Source organism: Sus scrofa, chromosome 1 (genome assembly GCF_000003025.6).
Source record: "Sus scrofa isolate TJ Tabasco breed Duroc chromosome 1, Sscrofa11.1, whole genome shotgun sequence".
NCBI classification, from domain to species: domain Eukaryota; kingdom Metazoa; phylum Chordata; class Mammalia; order Artiodactyla; family Suidae; genus Sus; species Sus scrofa.
This window is the reverse complement of record NC_010443.5, coordinates 95,841,790-95,861,323: the sequence shown is the minus strand read 5'-3', so window position 1 is coordinate 95,861,323 and position 19,534 is coordinate 95,841,790. Positions and strand designations below refer to the sequence as shown.

Genomic DNA, 19,534 nt, shown 5'->3' with positions numbered 1-19,534 from the left:
CTGCTAGAGATACATCCATTTCAGCTTTTAAATTATTCTGTAAAGTAGTCTGAGTTTTGCTAGTTTCTAAATATTTCCCAATTTTTAATAGGTTAACTTGGAAGGACAAATAATAATCCCCACCTTTTATGTTAACACTGGTATTCTGTTATAACCTTTTTCAACATACCAACTACAAAAAAAAAAAAAAACCAGAAAATTATCCAAAAAACATCATATAAAAACTATTATTAGTTACACCACCTACAAACTAATGCCATTCATTTCATTATGGAAAAGCAAGTTTCTTGACTCAGGTACACCTAATGCAAAAAAGAGTAACAAGAAACATTTCTCTCTTTTTTTTTCGGTGGTGATGTAAGATTAATTTTATATAAATCTCAAGAAACATTTATTTTTAAAAATTTTTATTTATCTAGGTTAGTTGATACATTTCAAATGCAGAGTTAAGATTAAAAGAAATGCAATAAAAACTAAAAATCACAATTTGATAGTATTCTTCCCAAATCTTAAAGTTATAATATGAATAAGACTTTGTTAACAAAAAACACCCTTCCTCATGGATGATTATTCTTTCATTTCTTAGAATGCCTTCTATTTTATGTTGTGGTAATTTAAGTTAACATGACAAGATCTACTCAATACTAGTAAACTAACAGTTTGCACTGTGTAAAACTTCAGAGAAATTAAAAATAGCAATGAAGAAAAAAATGAAAATGACAGTACTAGGAAGTTATTCATCTTGTTTACAATTAATGTATTCATACAACCACTCCAGACAACTTTAAAAGACAAGTTTTGTTGTGTACAATGATTGAGGGCATATATGCCATTTTGTTGAGATTTTGAGAATTATTTTTTGAGAACAATTTTATAGAGAATTTAATAATAAAATTTCAGCTTAACAAATTTGCTGCAATTGTTTTGATACTGTATTTTCTGACACGTGGAACTCCACAAAATCTTTCTCACTGTGTCCTCACTGTAACATATAAATAATACAAAGAGAAGATGCAACACAAGCTATTACTTTAATTACTTTAAAAAGTCACTTTCTGCAAAATACTTGCCTTTGTTATTCTAAACAAATAATGACAGTATGAAATCTATTCACCATCTTTCCTGTAACTTTCACATAATTGTACCATTAGGCAAATTTAGCTGTATATTAAAAATAAAAATTCTCAGTAATATCAATCTGGATGCTTTGTTTTCTTAACAAAAGGAATCACAACAGCATTTCTCTAATTAACAGCAGATTTAATCAATTTAAAATAATTTCATTTCTAATATTCTGGCTTGCATACAAATTTTAAGCAATAAATCTAATTAAATTGAGCTACACCTTGCCCCAGAGACCAGGGTCTCTTTCTGTTTTTAAATATACATAACCATAAGGAATGACAAAAGCAATGAAGCAAAATAAACTAGTTTCTATATATTCTTTGACTCAGTCTGCCAGTGAAACAAATAAGACACTCAAAACCTTTACTTGATAATCTAAGAAATAAATTAACTTCCCCCCCTCTAATTTAATCGCCCTAGCTGGTATATGGGCAACTGTTTTTTTTCTTACACATTTAGGAAGCAATGAATGGATATATTAATGACCTGAATCCATTAAAAGCCCTGTAGACTACTGCATAGTTATCTCCAGCAATTTGTCAACTATAGCATTACTTAAAAACAAAGAATCGGTCATTTCAGAACTCTGTAGGTGGGCACACATACATGAGCACACGTATACACATATTCCCTTGAGACTAGGCTTATTCATTTGACTTGATAACAAAAACAAACAAACAAAAAACCCAGGCTTTTCTCTTGGAGCCCCCAAATGACAGATCCTTTATTCTAAATAGAACAAAATTTTTAAAACACTTCATTTCAACATGAAAACATTAAGTCTTAAAATTTTAATTTTTCTGTATTACATTCTAAATTAAAATTTTACTTGAGCTCTTACTACACTCAGTTTTAATAATACACACAAAGTACACAGCAATATAATTGAAAGTTACTGCCTAACAAGTGGCTCAAATAACCTGATAAGTCTAACCTGCTGGTTAAATTCTCTTAAAATAATTAGGAATCTAATGTCCTAGAACAGTAAAAGTGTACAAACTAGGAAGAAAAGAGGCTGCAGACAGATTATCAAAAAACACATTTACCTTTAGTGACCCCTTTAAATACCAGCAACTAAATTCCATATATTCACACTAGGGAGATGACAAAATCCAGATATGGGATTATATTCTTAAATAAAAAGCATTTCAACCATGTCTAGATTAATATTATAGGTTGAAAGAAGTTTCTGTTCAGCATTAGTCCTTTATATACTACAAAAAAAGTTGAAACAGGTTATATTCCTTATTCTTAGAAGTTTAGGAAAATTAAGGGAATTAAAGGGAAATGAAGTGAAAACCACCAGGCACTTCTAAACGAATACCTATATAAAAATGCCACCACATAATCCAAAAATAATTCCCACTTCCTGGTATGGTTACATATAAGCACTATAATCTTAGGAACACAGACTTTGCCTTGGTGAAAGAGAATTCAATAATCCACAACAGCAGTCATGTTTTTAAAAAAGCACTAAAACTGCTTCAAATACTTAATACTTCTTTAAATGTCCATAATACAAAGACAAATTTTTCTGAAAGGAATTTTTTAATCGTGCAATCCAAAAACAGTGCAGTCACTGTAAAGCACAACTCATATAAAAAAAAACTATTGATTTTCAAAACAACACTCCTTAAGACAGCAACACATTTTCAAGGCACTGTGAGAGAGTGAACATCAGGATAAAATTTGTATATATGTTTCTGCTACAAAATTATTCTTAAGGTTAAACTCTCCAAACCAACAAAATGTCAAATTCTACTTTACAGTAAATTTTAATATTTTGACATATATTCTATGAACTAAATCAATACATTATGGTGTTCCTTTTCTATCAAAAGCTCTTTCCACAGTGTTATCCAAATTTATGTAGAAAAGCCTTCTCAAAATTATTGTGTTTAACACCTTCTCAAATAGTCAAAATATTTTTACCTTGAGTCAATTATTAAAACCTATGTTTGATAATTTCATCCCATTGACATTTTTCTCTTAAAGTCTCAATTATCTAACAATGAGAATTAGAATATATCCAGTCAATACTAGGAATAATGTCTATATGTTATTCTTAAAAGATGAATTCATATTTTCTACTTTAAAAGTAAAAAGCATTCACTACATGCTTAATATAAAATCATGAAACAAAAAAGAAACCTGTGAAGTGTTTCTAGCAGTTTATACACGCATCGAGAAACAATCATGTTAACATACTATAATTAAATTAACATTTGCTTATATCTGAAAGTGCACATCTAGTAAACTCTGTGATCCCAGGGAGAAGTTGAAGACAGAACAAACTTTCCTGAAAACACCTCAACCTCCCGTAAAAATTACAGATTAGTTAAAAATCTGTCAGTCACCCAAAACCAACATGCTCTTCCTGTTGACATAAAACTTAATTTAAAAAAGAATTACTGGCTGAAGTAGTTTACAAGGGTTGCACTATCACTTCAGAGAAAAACCCATCAGTTATAATTTTCCCAAAGGTAACCTCCAATTCTCATACATCAAGTTCTAAAAAGAAAACAAAAACCACAACAGTTATTTTTCAGTTGAAAATTAGGAAAGCAAAATTAATTGACTATTACAGTTAATTTACAAGTTGTAAATATTTGAATATAAAACTAAATTTTAAAAGCAGTGACAATTTTTCTGACTAGTTATACTGATAAATAACTAAAATAAAGGTCTTTATTGTTTACGCAGTTGACCCTAGAACAACAGAAGGGTTGTGACTCCCACCCCCTGCACAGCTGGATAACTACATAAAACTTTACAGTCTGTGGTTCCACATCCATGGATTCAACCAAGCTCAGACTGTATAGAACTAAGTACATATTTAGTGAAAAAAACTGCCTATTTTCTTGTGTCAACTATACATGAAACTCCAAATACACCACCTTTCTTTTCTCTTACAAAATACAGAATTAGATCTTTTCCAAAGCTGCAACTTCATTAAATATGAAAATAATTAGCATTTTCATATTGAGAAGTTATAAATTTGAAGGGAAAGACTAAATTTTTAGCATAAATCCAGAAGGTAGAATTTTTTAATGAGCAGTTATTGTTGGCAAAGTTATATATTCCTATCAAAAATTTTCTTCCTGATTTATATTTTTCTCAAAATATTCTTAACAAGAATATTTCTCCAGAAAAGATAAATACTAGTATTTCCCAATCCTAGGCCACACATAAAAACATTTATCATATTGCAAAACTTTCCAGTGCTGTGCTATTTTCTCCCCTTTGACACACTCCAAGAGCCCTTTAACAATGCCATTTATTTTCAGTCTAGGGCTTGAAGACAAAATTAAATTGGTGGTACATTAGCTAATACACTTAGTCGTGAGTAATTTAAAAATCCATTCAATACATACCCTTCATAGAGTGACCATTTCATCTGTATCCTCCAGAGGTACCCTTTATATGAGAATATCAGACAGCTTTACTGGATGATGTCTGTCAGGTTAGTAGCTCAGGCACTGAGTTTTAAGTTAAAGCTCAAAATAAAAATTCATCCATGTGGCAATGAAAAATACTGTTTTTCTCCTGATGAACTCAAACTCCTGCCTAAGCTGCTTTCCCTAGAGTATCTTGCAGAGTAGGTACAGAGTGTTAAATTGTTCAAAAAGTAATTCATTCTTCCTGCATACAAATGCTATTTAATATTATAATTCATCAAAGACTAGCAACAAATTAGTTCATTAAATGACATATGAAAGAATAATATAAAAATGTTCATGCAATACATTCACTCATGACCTCCAGAGAGAGATTAATTACATTATTCCTCCCATTAGAATCAGAAGGGAGTCAACAGTGTTTGCAGAGAATAAATGCTAAGAGACTCTCAAGGAATTAACTACTTACCTATCTGGATTCACTAAAATTTTCTCTCTTTAAATCTTTGGCATGAAAAAAGCATAAAGATGAGGATCACTCCTACTATCATATAAATATGGTTCCATGTTCCAACCATATGTAACAAAACTCAAGCTAAAATTTTTCAAACTTGGTTCTGCATACCTAATTTTTAAAATAAACTGTTGACTATTATAATTTTTAAAACACCACGAAAAGAAACTTACAACGGGCAAAAGCATATTCTTTCTTATACAATTCAAAAAGCAGATAGTTAACACAATTTTGTGATAGATTTAAAGGTTGTTCTATAATATTCCCATTTTCAGCAAAGTTAACTAGAAAACTGTAGTACATCTTTGAGAATTCTAATATACTGTCAACATTTTGACAAGTCACGTTAAGAACTAAAACTGCTGTGGCAGTTCTTGGGAATAAAGCATCTGCGTGTAAGCACCTGATTGAGTGATAGGGGAAATTCTTTGGCCAACTAGTTGCATTTTAAGTTCTCTAGGTTCCAGGAGCTGCTTGTTTTCTTCGCAAGTGTCATGGTGAGTTAGCTTTTCCATCCACACTCAGAATGTCTCCTCTGTCTGCCTCTGCATCTCGGAAAAACAGCTCATGGCCTCTTCTAGGACACTGCCTATGCAGTTCCTATCACACAGAGAACCCCTGTCAGGTAATCCTGGAATTTCCCTGGGCGCTCCTTCAGATCCCCAGCACGAGTGAAGTCAGCTTTAAAGACATTGAGGCCATTTGATAAAACATCATTAAATCAGAAAATTGTATTTTTATTAAGACATGCTTATTCAGGAAAATGACATAAGCATTACTAAGAACAGCCGTGTAGATATAGCATCGATAAGGCGCACTTATTAATCAAACAAAAGTAATTCTGAGAAAAACAACATGACACTACCATTTTTCAAAGCTTCACTACATCTGCCTGGGATTATATCTTCTGTTACTATTCATCTGTAACAGTGAGTTTCAACCTTTGCTGAATATGAAAACCTGGACAGGTTTAACAGAAACCAAAACCTAGCTGGGCTCCCAGGCACTAGAGGTTTTGTTTTAAGCTCCCCAGGTGATTTTAATGTACAGCCTTGACTGAAAACCACTGTATCCTTGAATATTCTCACACTTCAACTTTAAATTTGACAGTTGAGAAATCAGTATATAATAATTCTCAGCTAAGTGATTTTTATCAAATGCTCTTGTTTTAAGCTAAAAAATTTTCTTTATGGAAAACCATATAAACAATATGCACAATCCATGTACGCCTCTTGGTCAATTTTTTATAAACCCTGGTCTGTGCAAGGTGCTAATAACGTATGCCTCAAAAAAAAGTTTTGTGGTTAAGCTTGAAGTATGCTACAAATCATAACCTTACCCCTCCAGAGAGCACACTAATGGCTCTGAGTTGTTTTGCAATATCCGTTTCCACACAATCCAGCCCTTTCCAAATGTGTGAATAGTGTACAGCTATTAATATCAAGTAGAACAGCGGTTTCATAGTACTCTAGTTTAGGATATGCTCCTCTACATATACTGTCTTATTCTTAAACTAGGCCAGATCAGTTTTGGTCCCATATACTCTGTGTTTCTAATAAAATTAAATTTATGAACTCTTCATTTCTTCAGAGAGCTATTAAAAATGTTACCTCCTCAGACCACTCTTGACTACACTATCTAAAACAGCTTTTCTACCCCATTCCTAGTCAATCTTTAACTCAGCTCTTATATCCTGCTTTATTTACTATTCATAGTGTATATTCCTACCTGATAGCATATGATGAATTCCTTTATCTGTCTCCTCAAAAAAGATTAAGCTTCGTGAGGGCTGGGACTTTTCATTCACTGTTGCATTCCCAACGCTGCATAGTGGGCGTTCAAATATTTGCTGAATGAATAAATGATTGACGAAATCAATCAATCTTGGTCTTACACCACCTATCTATATCATGAAGTCTTATAAGGAACTACCCTATGGGAGTTCCCGTCATGGCTCAGAGGTAATGAACCAGACTAGTATCCATGAGGACATGGGTTTGATCCCTGGCCTCGCTCTGTGGGTTAAGGATCCTGCACTGCTGTGGCTGTGGCTGTGACTGGCAGCTGCAGCTCCAATTCAACCCTTAGCCTGGGAACTTCCATATGTCATGGGTGCAGCCAAAAAAAAAGAACTTACCCTATGAAATGCTCTATTGTATTCACCCCAGGGCATTTCAGAAAATATAGTTTACTTATCTCATAGTGTTTTCTTATGAATATGCAAAAGAAAAATTCCCAGGTCTCAGTATCAGGAAAAGCAGTGTTTCTCCTAAACAATGAGAATTGTTTATGCCACCTCTTTCAATGCCTAAAAGGCTATCGGACAAATTTTTAGCCTAATTCCACCTAGCAAAAAAAAGTCTCAATTTATTGTTACCAACTTTCCCTATAAACTTCATCATATTCCTCTTTCCTTGATTACTGCATTTCATCCCTTTTCTTCACATTAAAAAAATCTTGTAAGTAAACTTCCTCAAGAAAGATTTAGATGGAGCATGATAATGGGAGGAAAAAAGAATGCATACATGTATGTGTAACTAGGTCACCATGCTGTACAGTAGAAAAAAATTGTATTGGGGAAATAACAATTTAAAAAAATAAAATATATTAAAAAAAAGAAAGATTTACCTTTCCCCAAAGTGTAATATGAAAGACTAAACGGAATTTAAAAAACACTAAACTTTCTTTAAACAGTTTATCCCCATCATAAGTGCTGGGTAAACTTTAGTGTATACAACAGGAAATCATATGGCTATTTTAATGTTTAGATTCTGGCACTGTTTATTTTTCAACAAACATTGAAAAATGGGCCTTTAAAAGCTGAATTCTAAAAAATGGTTGAGAATATTTATGCTAGAGACAGCGAGATAAGTTGCAGCCTCATAAAGATGAGTACTAGGATTAAACACTGACAAGCAAAATATTTTGAAATCTTAAAAAGAAGACCCAATTATACATTTGTCAAAACCCACAGAATGAACAACACCAAGCGTGAACCCTACTGTAAACTACAGACTCTGAGTGATAATGATGTGTCAATCTAGGTTCATCGATTACAACAAATATACCATTCTATAGGGATATTGATAGTGGAAGAGGCTGTACAGACGTAGGGACAGGAATAAATGGAAAATCTCTGTACCTTTGCTCAATTTTACTGTGGACCTCTAGAAAACTGCTCTAAAAAATACATTTTAAAAAAAACGGGGACCATATTCTCACCTTAAACATAATATGTCCTTTTATTAACACTAAAATAGATCCTACTTTGAGAAAGACATATCAAAAGCCAAGCTTATGCTTTTGCATACACAGTTTTTATAGGCACTCACTTTAGGAAGTTAGGAAAAGTAGGTGGAAAATAATATCTGTTTAACATTAGAGATTGCCAAAGGATACCCACCACTAAGATTTCAAAGCTTCTGAATTTTAGGTAACATATCCAGACATTATAGCATACAGAAAACCATATTTAAACAACACATGCTTTTTAAAATAATCACTTACATGGATGGAGTAAAACTTAAAAGTACTTATTATGTTTTTACTTGCAGTAGTTTTTATACCTAATAAAATTTTTAAAAACTAGACTCTATTACTGTTCAGAACTTGATACCTATTAACCAGTAACACAACTTAATTGAAGCAGACTACCAGTTTCACAATGATTTTTAGCTATGGTAGGCTTAACATGTCACTGCTTAAACTGAGTAGTTCTCAGCTTGGCTGCTCACTGTCATCACAGGGGAGCTTAAAACTGCTGATGCCTTTATGCTAAGTGAAATAAGTCAGAGAAGGAATACTGTATGATCTAACTTGTATATAGAATCTAAGAAAACTGAACTCAGAGACACAGAGTAGTCCGGTAGGGAGTGGGGAGGGCAACAAGGATGAGTGAGGGTGATCAAAGGGGACAGACTTCTAGTTATAAGATGAGAAAATTCTGGGGATGTAGTACAGCATGGTGACTATAGCTAATAATACTATAGTGGTTTAAGGATCCAGCACTGCCAGTGTGGGGGCCTGGGTCACTGTTGTCTCAGGGTTCAATCCCTGGCCTGGGAACTTCTGCATGCCACCAGTGTTGCAAAAATTAAAAAATAACTGTATTGTATATCTGGAAGTTGCTAAGAGAACAGTTGTTAAAAACCTCCCCACCCACAATTTATAACTACACGAAGTGACAGACATGTCAACTATCCCTATTGTGCTAATCATTTTGTAATATATACATTTATCAAATCAACATGTTGTATACCCTGGACTTCCACAATATTATGCTCAATTATATTCCAAAAAAGCTGGGGGGAAATTGGTGATGCCTGGGTCAGACCCAGAGATTCTGATTTTCATCGGTCTGGAGGGAATCTTTGCTCCCCAAGTGATTCTAACATATAGTCAGACTGAAAACTGCACAGGTATTACCTGCTTTGTTTGCATTTATTAATCACTGTGTTCAGGCAGCTTTCACCCAATTACTCCATTTTGTGCGTCTCCTAAATAGCTACCAAAATACAATCAGATTACAGAGGTTTTAATTGGGGACGTGGGGCTTTTAGTTACTTCATATTCAATACAGGAAAAAGGTCGTGGGATTTCCAATGTAGGTTTGAGATTTCTTCTACCATGAGTCCCCACTGCTTAAATTAAGATATTTCGAGTAATTCAATCCCCAATAGGTTAGGAACCCTCACAAATCAGTAAGAAAAACAAGTGCAGCAAGAGGGAAAAACTGCAAAGAAAATGAATAGACTATTCACCAGAAGAATACAAATTTCAACTTCACTAGTGATCAAAGGAAAGCAAATTAACACTGAGACAATTCTTCCACCAAATCAGCAACATTTTTATAAACACTCAATAAAAAGAACATAATGCAACGAATATTCAATCAAGCTCCTGGATGGAATAAACTTAATCAAGTCTTAAAAAGTAATTTGCAGTATGTATCAAGAGCCTTAAAGTGTTCATATCCTTTCTCATGATGGCAAAAACTAAAATAGTCCCAAAAAAACCAGCATTAGGCAAGTTATTTTACAGTTAGCTAGATTATTCAAAATCCATACCTGGTTTTAGGGAGAATATTATTTTGGTTAAATGCTCAAAATGCAATGTCAGAGGGAAAGAAAGACGAATATGTAGTATGATAACTTTTGCTATATATTATGGAAGGCAATTTACTTAAATGTTAACAAAAGAACTCTGAATGATTTTAATCTTCTACCTCACATTTTTCTATTTTCAGAATTTTCTACAAAAGACTTACTATTTTAAAAACTTTCTTCATTTCCAAGTAAGAGTTAATTGATCAAGCAGAAGTCTCCACCACAGAAAAACTGAGGATAAATTTCACTGCATAAATGTACGTGGTGAGCCAGTGATGCTAGTGAGCTGCTCCAGCCTGGCCACATGGGTTAAGGATTCAGATGATCTTAGACAGGTGTCCTCCCTAACATTCTCTAAAACAGACCAATTAGATTTTATTTTCTAAATGCAAACCAGCCAAGACAACTAACCCTTGCCTGCCAAAGTGCATACTATTTTCAGAACCTCAGTCTGAGGGGGTATTTACATGGTGGACTCTTAAAGCACAGAAAAGCAGGTCATTATAGCCAAGACAAAACGAAGCCACCCTGAGGTTTATTCTATGCTAAATATTTGTGAAAAAGACTGGACAAACTTTTCCCTGCTGGCCACCTATACTGATGCGTGTAAGTTGACCTGTTCAGAGAAATAATTTTTTAAATTGAATCAAGTCTGATGTCCATTACTCATATTCACTAAAATCAAAATTCCCTGCAAGAGCAGACTTTATTTATATATCTAGTCTCAAAGTGATTTTACAGAGAAACTGACCCCCTGACTCCAAAGAAATAATGCTCTAATAATAAAACTGCAAAGAGTGATTAACATACAAAAACATCATCTATAAAGATAAATGAGACACTGCATACAAAGCTTTGAATACTCAACACCACTATATAGTATTTTTACATTAATATCCACTACAAAATACCCTATTTTTGCCCATCTCTAAGTCCCCCAAATGAAAGAACTGCCAGAATTATCTTCATATGATACCTACAGATTCTTAAAACATCAATATAGTTTCAAAAGCATCAAGGAAAGAATGAACTAGCATGGACACTAAGCCACCTGTCAGTGAACTGTTAACTAAAACAACAACAAAAAAACACTTCATTACTAACTGTTCTCCAGGTATCAAACTCAATTATTAAGCATCACTATGCACTATATAAGTCTGCAGCATTATTTTTACTCTTTAAAAGAAAATGCATTAATTGTTCAATTATTTGGCAGCCGGGAACATTTTCTGAATTACTAAATTAGCTGTCCCTTGACGAAAGAGTAAATCAAGAATCTGTTTTTACTTTTCAAGGTTTCCAGTCTGTATAAACAGCTGGATTCAAATTTCAAACTCCAAGAGATTTTCTGTTAGGTTTGAGTTCGCCTGAATGTCCATGGAGTTGTACTTCATTTATTTAATTTATTCTTTACAATTTATTACAGCATAAAAAAATGAACAATGTCAAAATTTTTCAGGGCTAAACTGAAATGAACTTCCTAATATTTTAACTTAAGCTGTTCCATCTTCACTGCTTTGCATAATTTCAGGAAAGGCCATTCATACTTGCTCATGTGAACAGCACCTTCTGAAACTGCATGAGCAGCCTAGGCAGTCATATACAGTGGCCCTGCACCTTGCCTACCACTTGCTTCTCCAGGATTACCACAGAAAACTATTTCCAAAAGCCACAAACTATTAAATGGTGGGAACAATGGAAACAAAATTTCAGATAATTAACTTTGGTGTTTTGGTTATTATACATTCAGAACAGACAAGAAATGGACCACTGGTGTTTTAGAAGTTTAGACACTGATCAAGATATCGATCACCTAACCTATGTAAGCCAAAAGAGGAGAATGTCCATGAAGATATTTCTTATGCCACCTCTACAACGGGGTCACCTTCAAAAAGAATTCTGTTCACCCACCTTCTTTTCCATTTCCATAAAAAGGCAGAATATGGGCAGTTACATAAAAATCTGTTTAGTGAGTGGAATTAATTAAGCACTATGTCAAAAGATCCATCATGACTTGATTAACAGAACACAACTTAAGAACACATAAACAATTATATAAACGTTAATAAAGCTTTCTTAAACATGAAATATACCTAGAACTTGCTTTAGGACAACCCCAAAGTCTGCTTCTTACATGCAGTCAACTGATGAGCTTCAATTAAATCCCCTCCCTGGTAATTTTAACACAAGGAACTACCAAAGGAATTCAACAGATATTAAAACATTAAGCATTTCTAACAACTGTTAAAAACTCACATTTAATATACCATATGGGTAGTATTTTTATTAAAATTTGAACCTATGAAATCATTGTGTCACTGAGTTTCTGTAAGTTTGGTTAGCTAGAGGTTTAATTAATCAGCGATTTTTTTAAGTATCTTTATGTATCAGCAATATGCTATCTCATGTATAGAAACAAACTTTTCAGAAAACTAGGATGAAAAAGTTACCTATAAAACTTTGAAAGACAAAACTTCCCCTTCTTTAATAAAGCAACAAACAATGCTGTCATGATTTTAAATGCCATGTAATTTACAGAATGTTACTAATTATAAGATTCTCTTCAATAACGAGAATTCACCCAATTAAGAACCACTCAGACCTCATCTTTCTTCCACTATGAAATCTCAAGACTGCCTTCGCAGTAAACAGTACCAGATGTGGTAATATGGAGAAAGCAGGTATGTCGAACATGTAACAAATTACAGATCCTTATACCAATGAGAGCTAGAATAAGCAGATTTCCTGCCTTTTTCTTTTTTTTTTCTGTCTTTTTAGGGCCGCACCCTTGGCATATGGAGGTTCCCAGACTAGGGGTCGAACTGGTGCTGTAGCTGCCAGCCTACACCAAAGCCACAGCAACTCGGGATCTGAGCCATGTCTTTGACCTACACCTCAGCTCATGGCAACGCCAGATCCTTAACCCACTGAGTGAGGCCAGGGATCAAACCTGTGTCCTCATGGATGCTAGTGAGATTCGTTTTCGCTGAGCCATGACAGCAACTACATAGAACAAGCAGATTTCTATTGAACTTTTTAAACCTGGGGGCTAAGGGGGAACTTCTGCAAAAATCATTCCTTTCAGTGCAAGTGACAACTTAGAATAGAAAAATGTGCAACAAGGATAACTAGCTCATCATGCACTGTATGGGATGGGGGGGCAGGGAGACACATAAACTGCTATTATAGGAGGAACAGGTATTAGAAGCCTTGAACAAAAGATAAATATGTTATTTTAGACACCATAAGCTCAAGTGCACTGGCTATATAATAAAGCAAGGTGCCTATTCCTGAGGAAAATGTACTTAGTAATAATGCTGAACAGTGAGTATTAAATCTAAGCAGTGCTAAAAAGGCAATGATGGGAGTTCAGGTAATGTGTTACAGAATAAGACTTAGGAGAAATTCTATTACTTAAAAATAATTTTGTCCCTATCATTAACCTTTTATTTTTGGGGTTTATTATTATTATTATTATTATTTTGCTGATGTGCTAAAGTGCACTGGAAACCTCAGAACAGGTTTTTCAAATTGGCCATGTCTTGTTAATACACTGCAGTCTTCAAATTTACAGAGCTGCAGGTCTCTTGGATTTTTTTTCAAGTGTCACTCATCTAACTGAGCCTGAGAGCTGGGAAATGCCATCAGGCGCGCTACAGTCAGTTTAAAAAACATCCTCTACCTGGTATCTCTGCAGTGATTGTCTTGCTGCTCCCTGAAACCTCTTCATCATCATCTGATGAGCTTGTGCTTGAGTCACAAGTCAGGTCACTATCACTGGTACTACTGTCCTGCAACAGGTTATATTTCTTCCGTGCAGCAGCCTCTCGTTTCTGCCTCAGTAGCCTGATTCTCTCCTTGTGCTTTTGGCTCCGATGACCTTTAACCTTGGCAACTCGGCCATTCTGTTTATCACTGGATTGCCGGTTTTTCTTGGCAGCCATGGTGGATGTTTCACTTTCAGATCGGGACCGGCGAGACTTGCGCCCAACTGTGGCACCAGACACTCCGGAAGGGTCTCCTTCCACCGCTGTTTCTGCCTGGGAGGGTTCATTCTCCTCTGCAGAAGACAATGTATCTGAATCGGCCAGGTGACCACTAGAGGAAGGGGAAAGCATGCAGTGGTTAGAGGAGTCACTCTCATAAACTCGGCCAGTTGTTGGCTTGTCACTCTCTGTGGATGCTAACTGAGACTCAGAAGAGTCCCTTCTCAGTTCCATCAACAAGCAGGGCATTGAAGAAAGCACTGCAGAATCCACCACACCATCTTTCTGAACTTGAGATTCCAGTTCTACAGATCCATCTTCCTCCTTAGCTGTCTCCTGTTGAGAAGTTTTGGGTGGGACTTCAGACTCAATGAGTTCTTCAACTTTTCCCACTGCCTCCTCCATCTTCATTTCAGACTTTTGACTTAAATCATGGAGCAGAGTCTAGGAAGCTATATCAATGATGCAACAGGAAACCAACCTGTACAAAAACACACACACACACACAAATCAATAAACAGAAATGGCAGATTTTTTAATCAATACAACATGCCTATCTTTCTGAGTAGCAAAAGTTACCATCATACAGGCCTTTAAAATATATGCATCTACTATGTACTTGAACAGCAGTCAAATTCAAAAGACTTAAGACAACCAAAATACTGGCATACAGAGGTACTAAAAATGGTACAATATTAACTGCTAATACTGGACATGGAAGGCCAGCATGCAACTAAGCAACCAGACAAGGATTTTCAACTTTAAAACTTTATTTAGGAGTTATTTTTGTGGTGCTACTAGATCTGTGGTGCTTCTGCAGCAATGGGATGCAGGTTCGATCCTCACAGTGGGTTAAGGGGTCTGATCCCTAGCCTGGGAACTCCATATGCCATGGGGCAGTCAAAAAAAAAAAAAAAAAATAGCTTAACATAGTTTTTGCAGTTCCTGTTGTGGCACAGCAGAAACGAATCCAACTAGGAACCATGAGGTTGTGGGTTCAATCCCTGGCCTCACTCAGTGGGTTAAGGATCTGGCGTTGCCATGAACTGTGGTGTGGGTTGCAGACAAGGCTCAGATCTGGCATTGCCGTGCTGTAGGCCAGCAGCTCTGGCTCCAATTCGACTCCTATCCTGGGCATCTCCATATGCTGCAGGTGAGGCCCTAAAAAGCAAAAAAATAAAAAAAAAATTTTTTTTAATTTTAACAAAACTTTAGTGTTCAAGAGAGGGATCCTCAAAACTGTGATACAGTTAATATGTTTTAAATAGAAACAAAAAAGAAAGCTTCAAAAAATTAATCTAGAACAAGTTAACTGGAATGGTAACTTTTACATTCAAATCCTCAAAGAAAGGAAGTGAAGGAGTGAGTTTCAGTGGAGTGACATCAAATGTACACTTAGGTTAAAGGAAAAAAAAATCTGAAAAAAGAATGCATATAGATATACATGTATAACTGAGTCACTTTGCTATATAGCAGGGATTGACAGAACATTATAAATCAACTATAATAAAAAAATTTTTTAATCAATTACATGCATTTGGCAAGTGAGCAACAAAAGTAATTATATGCGTAAAACTTCTCTGCCATTCCTCTCAATAGGACCTGCTCCAGAGAAGCATTAAGATGAAAAACCTGAGGCGTTCCCACTGTGGCACAGTGTGTTAATCTGAACAGCAGCAGCTCAGCTCAGGTCACTGCAGGGGCATGGGTTCAATCCCCAGCCTGGTGCAGTGGGTTAAAAGATTGGGCATTGCCACAGCTTCAGCATAGGGTCACAGCCACGGGTGAGATTTAATCCCTGGCCCAGGACTTCCACATGCTTCTTGTGCAACCACTAAAAAAAAAGAAGAAGAAAATATGAAAGACCTGAATCTGCTATTTCCTCAGTTCTTTCTAGTTCCCACAAACCTCTCATCATGCTGAATATGAGTCTAGTGTTTAAACCTATGTTTTGTTTCATAAACGACAGCCACTAAATACAAATTAACTATTTTGTGAATCCAGAACACCTGGTACTCTATTCTATGACTGACTTAAGGGGTTTAAAAGAAAACACTCTACACACATTCCCCACCACCTATGCTAACTTCAGAACCTAATATCCTTCCCCCACTGTGTGTGCTACAACTCCACTTAATCATAGAGAAACAGGACATAATCTTTAAGCACAAGAGTTGTTATCTATACAGTGCAAACTTCATAAACTGGTGCTTTTAAGAGGATGATAAGAATGTGCAAGGCAAGTAAGTATCTCATCCTGAACAAATGATGTTAAAGGCGGCCATTATCATAATGTCCCATAGATCTCAGAATGACACAAACATTAAGCTAGACCATATGTTATGTGGGTGCAATAAAACATCTCAGTCACAGGAGTTCCCGTTACGGCAAATCAGAAAAAATCCGACTAGTATCCATGAGGATGCGGGTTCAATCCCTGGCCTCGCTCAGTGGGTCGGGTATCCTGAGTTGCTGTGGCTGTGGCGTAGGGTGGCAGCTGTAGCTCTGATTGGACCCCTAGCCTGGGAACCTCCATATGCTGTGAGTGCAGCCCTAAAAATCCAAAAAAAAAAAGACATCTCAGTCACTTCACTCCATTGAGTTACTTGATAGTTCATTAAATGGTAGACAACAACTGAAGATATCTGAAAAATTCTTTCACTGATCTAACATGACATGACTACTTTTTGCTTACAATAAACATAAATGTTTTATATTACCTGGGTTTTTCCCCCCAGGTCCTATGCTCAGATGCTGATAAAACAAGCATTCATGAAAACCAGGACATTCACAGTCACTGAAAACATTTATAAATTAAAAACAAGCCCATATGTAAGTCTATTTTATAAGTATATTTATATCATTACTAACTTTTGAACTAAATGAAAATAAGCATAAACATCATTCCTAACACCACTCCAAAAAGGATGTAACACCACTGAGTGCCAACAGAGGGAGTAAAAGTTAAAGTAACAAACTGCCAGTGTTATAAACGAAGCATGCAGGAAAACAAAACATTCGTATATGGAATATACAAATACAAACAGCAAATAAAATATTCGTACATATGCAATATACTCGGGTATGAAGAATAAAACAGGATTCACTGACTAAATAAAAATGCGTGTTGATTCTTTTGTAGAGAATGAAGTTATATATTCTGGAATAAAACTTTTCTAAAAGCTGAAATGTGAGACATATATGCAAATGAAAAGTAAATGTTTTAAAATGATCCTTAAAACTCTTATTTCTTCAAGTAAATAAATTATGTGGGTAGCACAAATGAAACTAGACTGTTTTTCCTTGAAAGAAAACATGACAATTATCAATGCCTTTCAATATGACACATCAATCGATTATCTTTCAACCTTAAATTTAAGTGTTGACATTTACAATGACTTCTGCTGCCTAAAAAAGCAACCAGTACTGCAGTCAAAACCACTTAAATATGCCCAAATCAATCACAAACACCAACATCAACCATAAATAGGACACCAGTTAGCTCATCATGGCATGTCCATACAACGTGGCCATTAAGAATGAAAAATTTCTCTATATACTAATATGGAGCAATTTCCAATACATAATGTTAAAATGAACCAAGAAGGTACATTATACCGTTTGTGTAAGTAAATAAAATGATATATGAGTATGTCTACAGATGCACAGAAATCTCTGGAGGATACCCAAGTGGTAATACCAGATGCCTTGGCAAGGAAAGACTGAATGAGGGAACAGGAACCAGAGACTTTTTACTGTACATAGTTCTGTACCTCTTGGATATTACACCCTGTAAAAAGTATTATCCGTTCAAAAACCCACTCTAACATAAAAATAAAAGTCTACTGAAAGGTCTTCTGAAGAAAAAAGGAGTTGTGCTTTTTCTGCTCAGAACATCAACCAATATTTAGGTCAAATTTAGTGATTTCTATTAGAATTTCACCCCATAGTGGAATTTCTTGTAATTCATAAAACACAAGAAAAAAAAAGTCACAGGAAGTGGAAATACAGCTATGACTAAACTCTGTGCAATGGGATAAAAATGAAGTACCCTAAACACAGGGGAAAAGATGTCATATATACAGATTAATCTTCCCTAACAACCAGATTATTTACTGCATATATTATTTTCACTCAGGGGAAAAAATGAGATGTTCCTGGTAGAGGTAGTTAAAATTAGGTGGCAGTAGAAATGGTCAAATGGGAGTTGCATCTTTGAGACAAAAGGCTCTCAAACCACTGGTTTAATATTCACAGTGAATTTATATTCGAGTTCAAAATACACAACAGACAGCATTTATCCTATTAGAACAGCACCGCCACCCCCGCCGCCATGAAGTTCTTCCCTCCAATCTAAAGGCATTCCCTTCCGTGTATATGTATATACGTGTGCATGTGTATATGTACATTAAAGCTCATTCCCTCACATCTCCCTAGAACCTTACACTACTGATGTAAGGCATTCATGAATTTCTCACACTCAATTAGACCATTCAGCCATTCATTCACCTGTTCATTGTTTAAAAATTCTCCTTCAACCTACTGCTTCAAACCTCATTATCTCCTCCTCCAGGTACCATTCTCTGCTTTCACAGCCAACTTCATTAAGAAAGTTGTCTAAACTCCCTAAACTCTTATTTCCTTACCACTCACACTCTCCCTTCAACCAAATTCCATCTGACATCTGCTTCCATCAAACCAGAAGAACAGTTCTTACCAGGGTCATTAATGACGCCGTATTTCTAACTCCAACAGAGTTTGGCCCTCGTCTTACTTAATATCTAAGCAGCATTCTATACCTAACCACTCCCCCTCCTTAAACTGCCCTTCTTTGGCTTTCAGGTTCCCCTCTTCTGGCTCCTCTTCTCAGTGTACTTTCAAGGCTTAACTTCCTCTACCAAACCCCTCAGAAGTTAGTCCTAGGGCTAGGTTTTTCCCTCCCACCAAAGCAACCTATTCTACACTCACAGTTTCCACTACCATTCCTATACTAGTAATTCTGTTTTTCCATCTTATCCTTCTCTGAGTTCTATACCAATCCACCCAAATATCCACTTGACATCATTTAGATTTACAAAGCACCCCATCTCCCCATATCCAAAACCAAATCAGTCACCTCTGAACTACCCCACTCTGCTCCCCCTAGCTCAGTTAGTACACCACTGTTACCTCAGTTGTTCATGTCAAAAACGTGAGGGTAGTTACCCTTGACAAGGCCTTCTCCTTTATTCATTACATCCCATCATTCACTAATTCCTATCAATCCCACCTTAGATTCTCTATCTCCACTGTCAACCACTCTAAACACATCATTTATTTTTTCAATAGAATGACTGACAATCAACTCCCATCTCTGAGTTCAGTCTTGCTCCTACGTGTCAACCATTCTCCATACAGCAAGCAAAA

General features: G+C 35.5%; 1 protein-coding gene across 5 annotated transcripts in view; it reads right to left on the bottom strand.

The window, feature by feature from the left end:
* Window positions 1-19,534, bottom strand: part of C1H18orf25 (chromosome 1 C18orf25 homolog) — a 90,613-nt gene that overhangs the window by 37,984 nt on the left and 33,095 nt on the right. For all 5 annotated transcript variants that reach the window (XM_003121415.6, XM_003121416.6, XM_021092561.1 and 2 more), the window contains exon 2: window positions 13,825-14,609. In XM_003121415.6, the coding sequence (XP_003121463.3) occupies window positions 13,825-14,539 (715 nt within the window). In that variant the 5' untranslated portion in view covers window positions 14,540-14,609. The remainder of the gene's footprint in view (window positions 1-13,824; window positions 14,610-19,534) is intronic.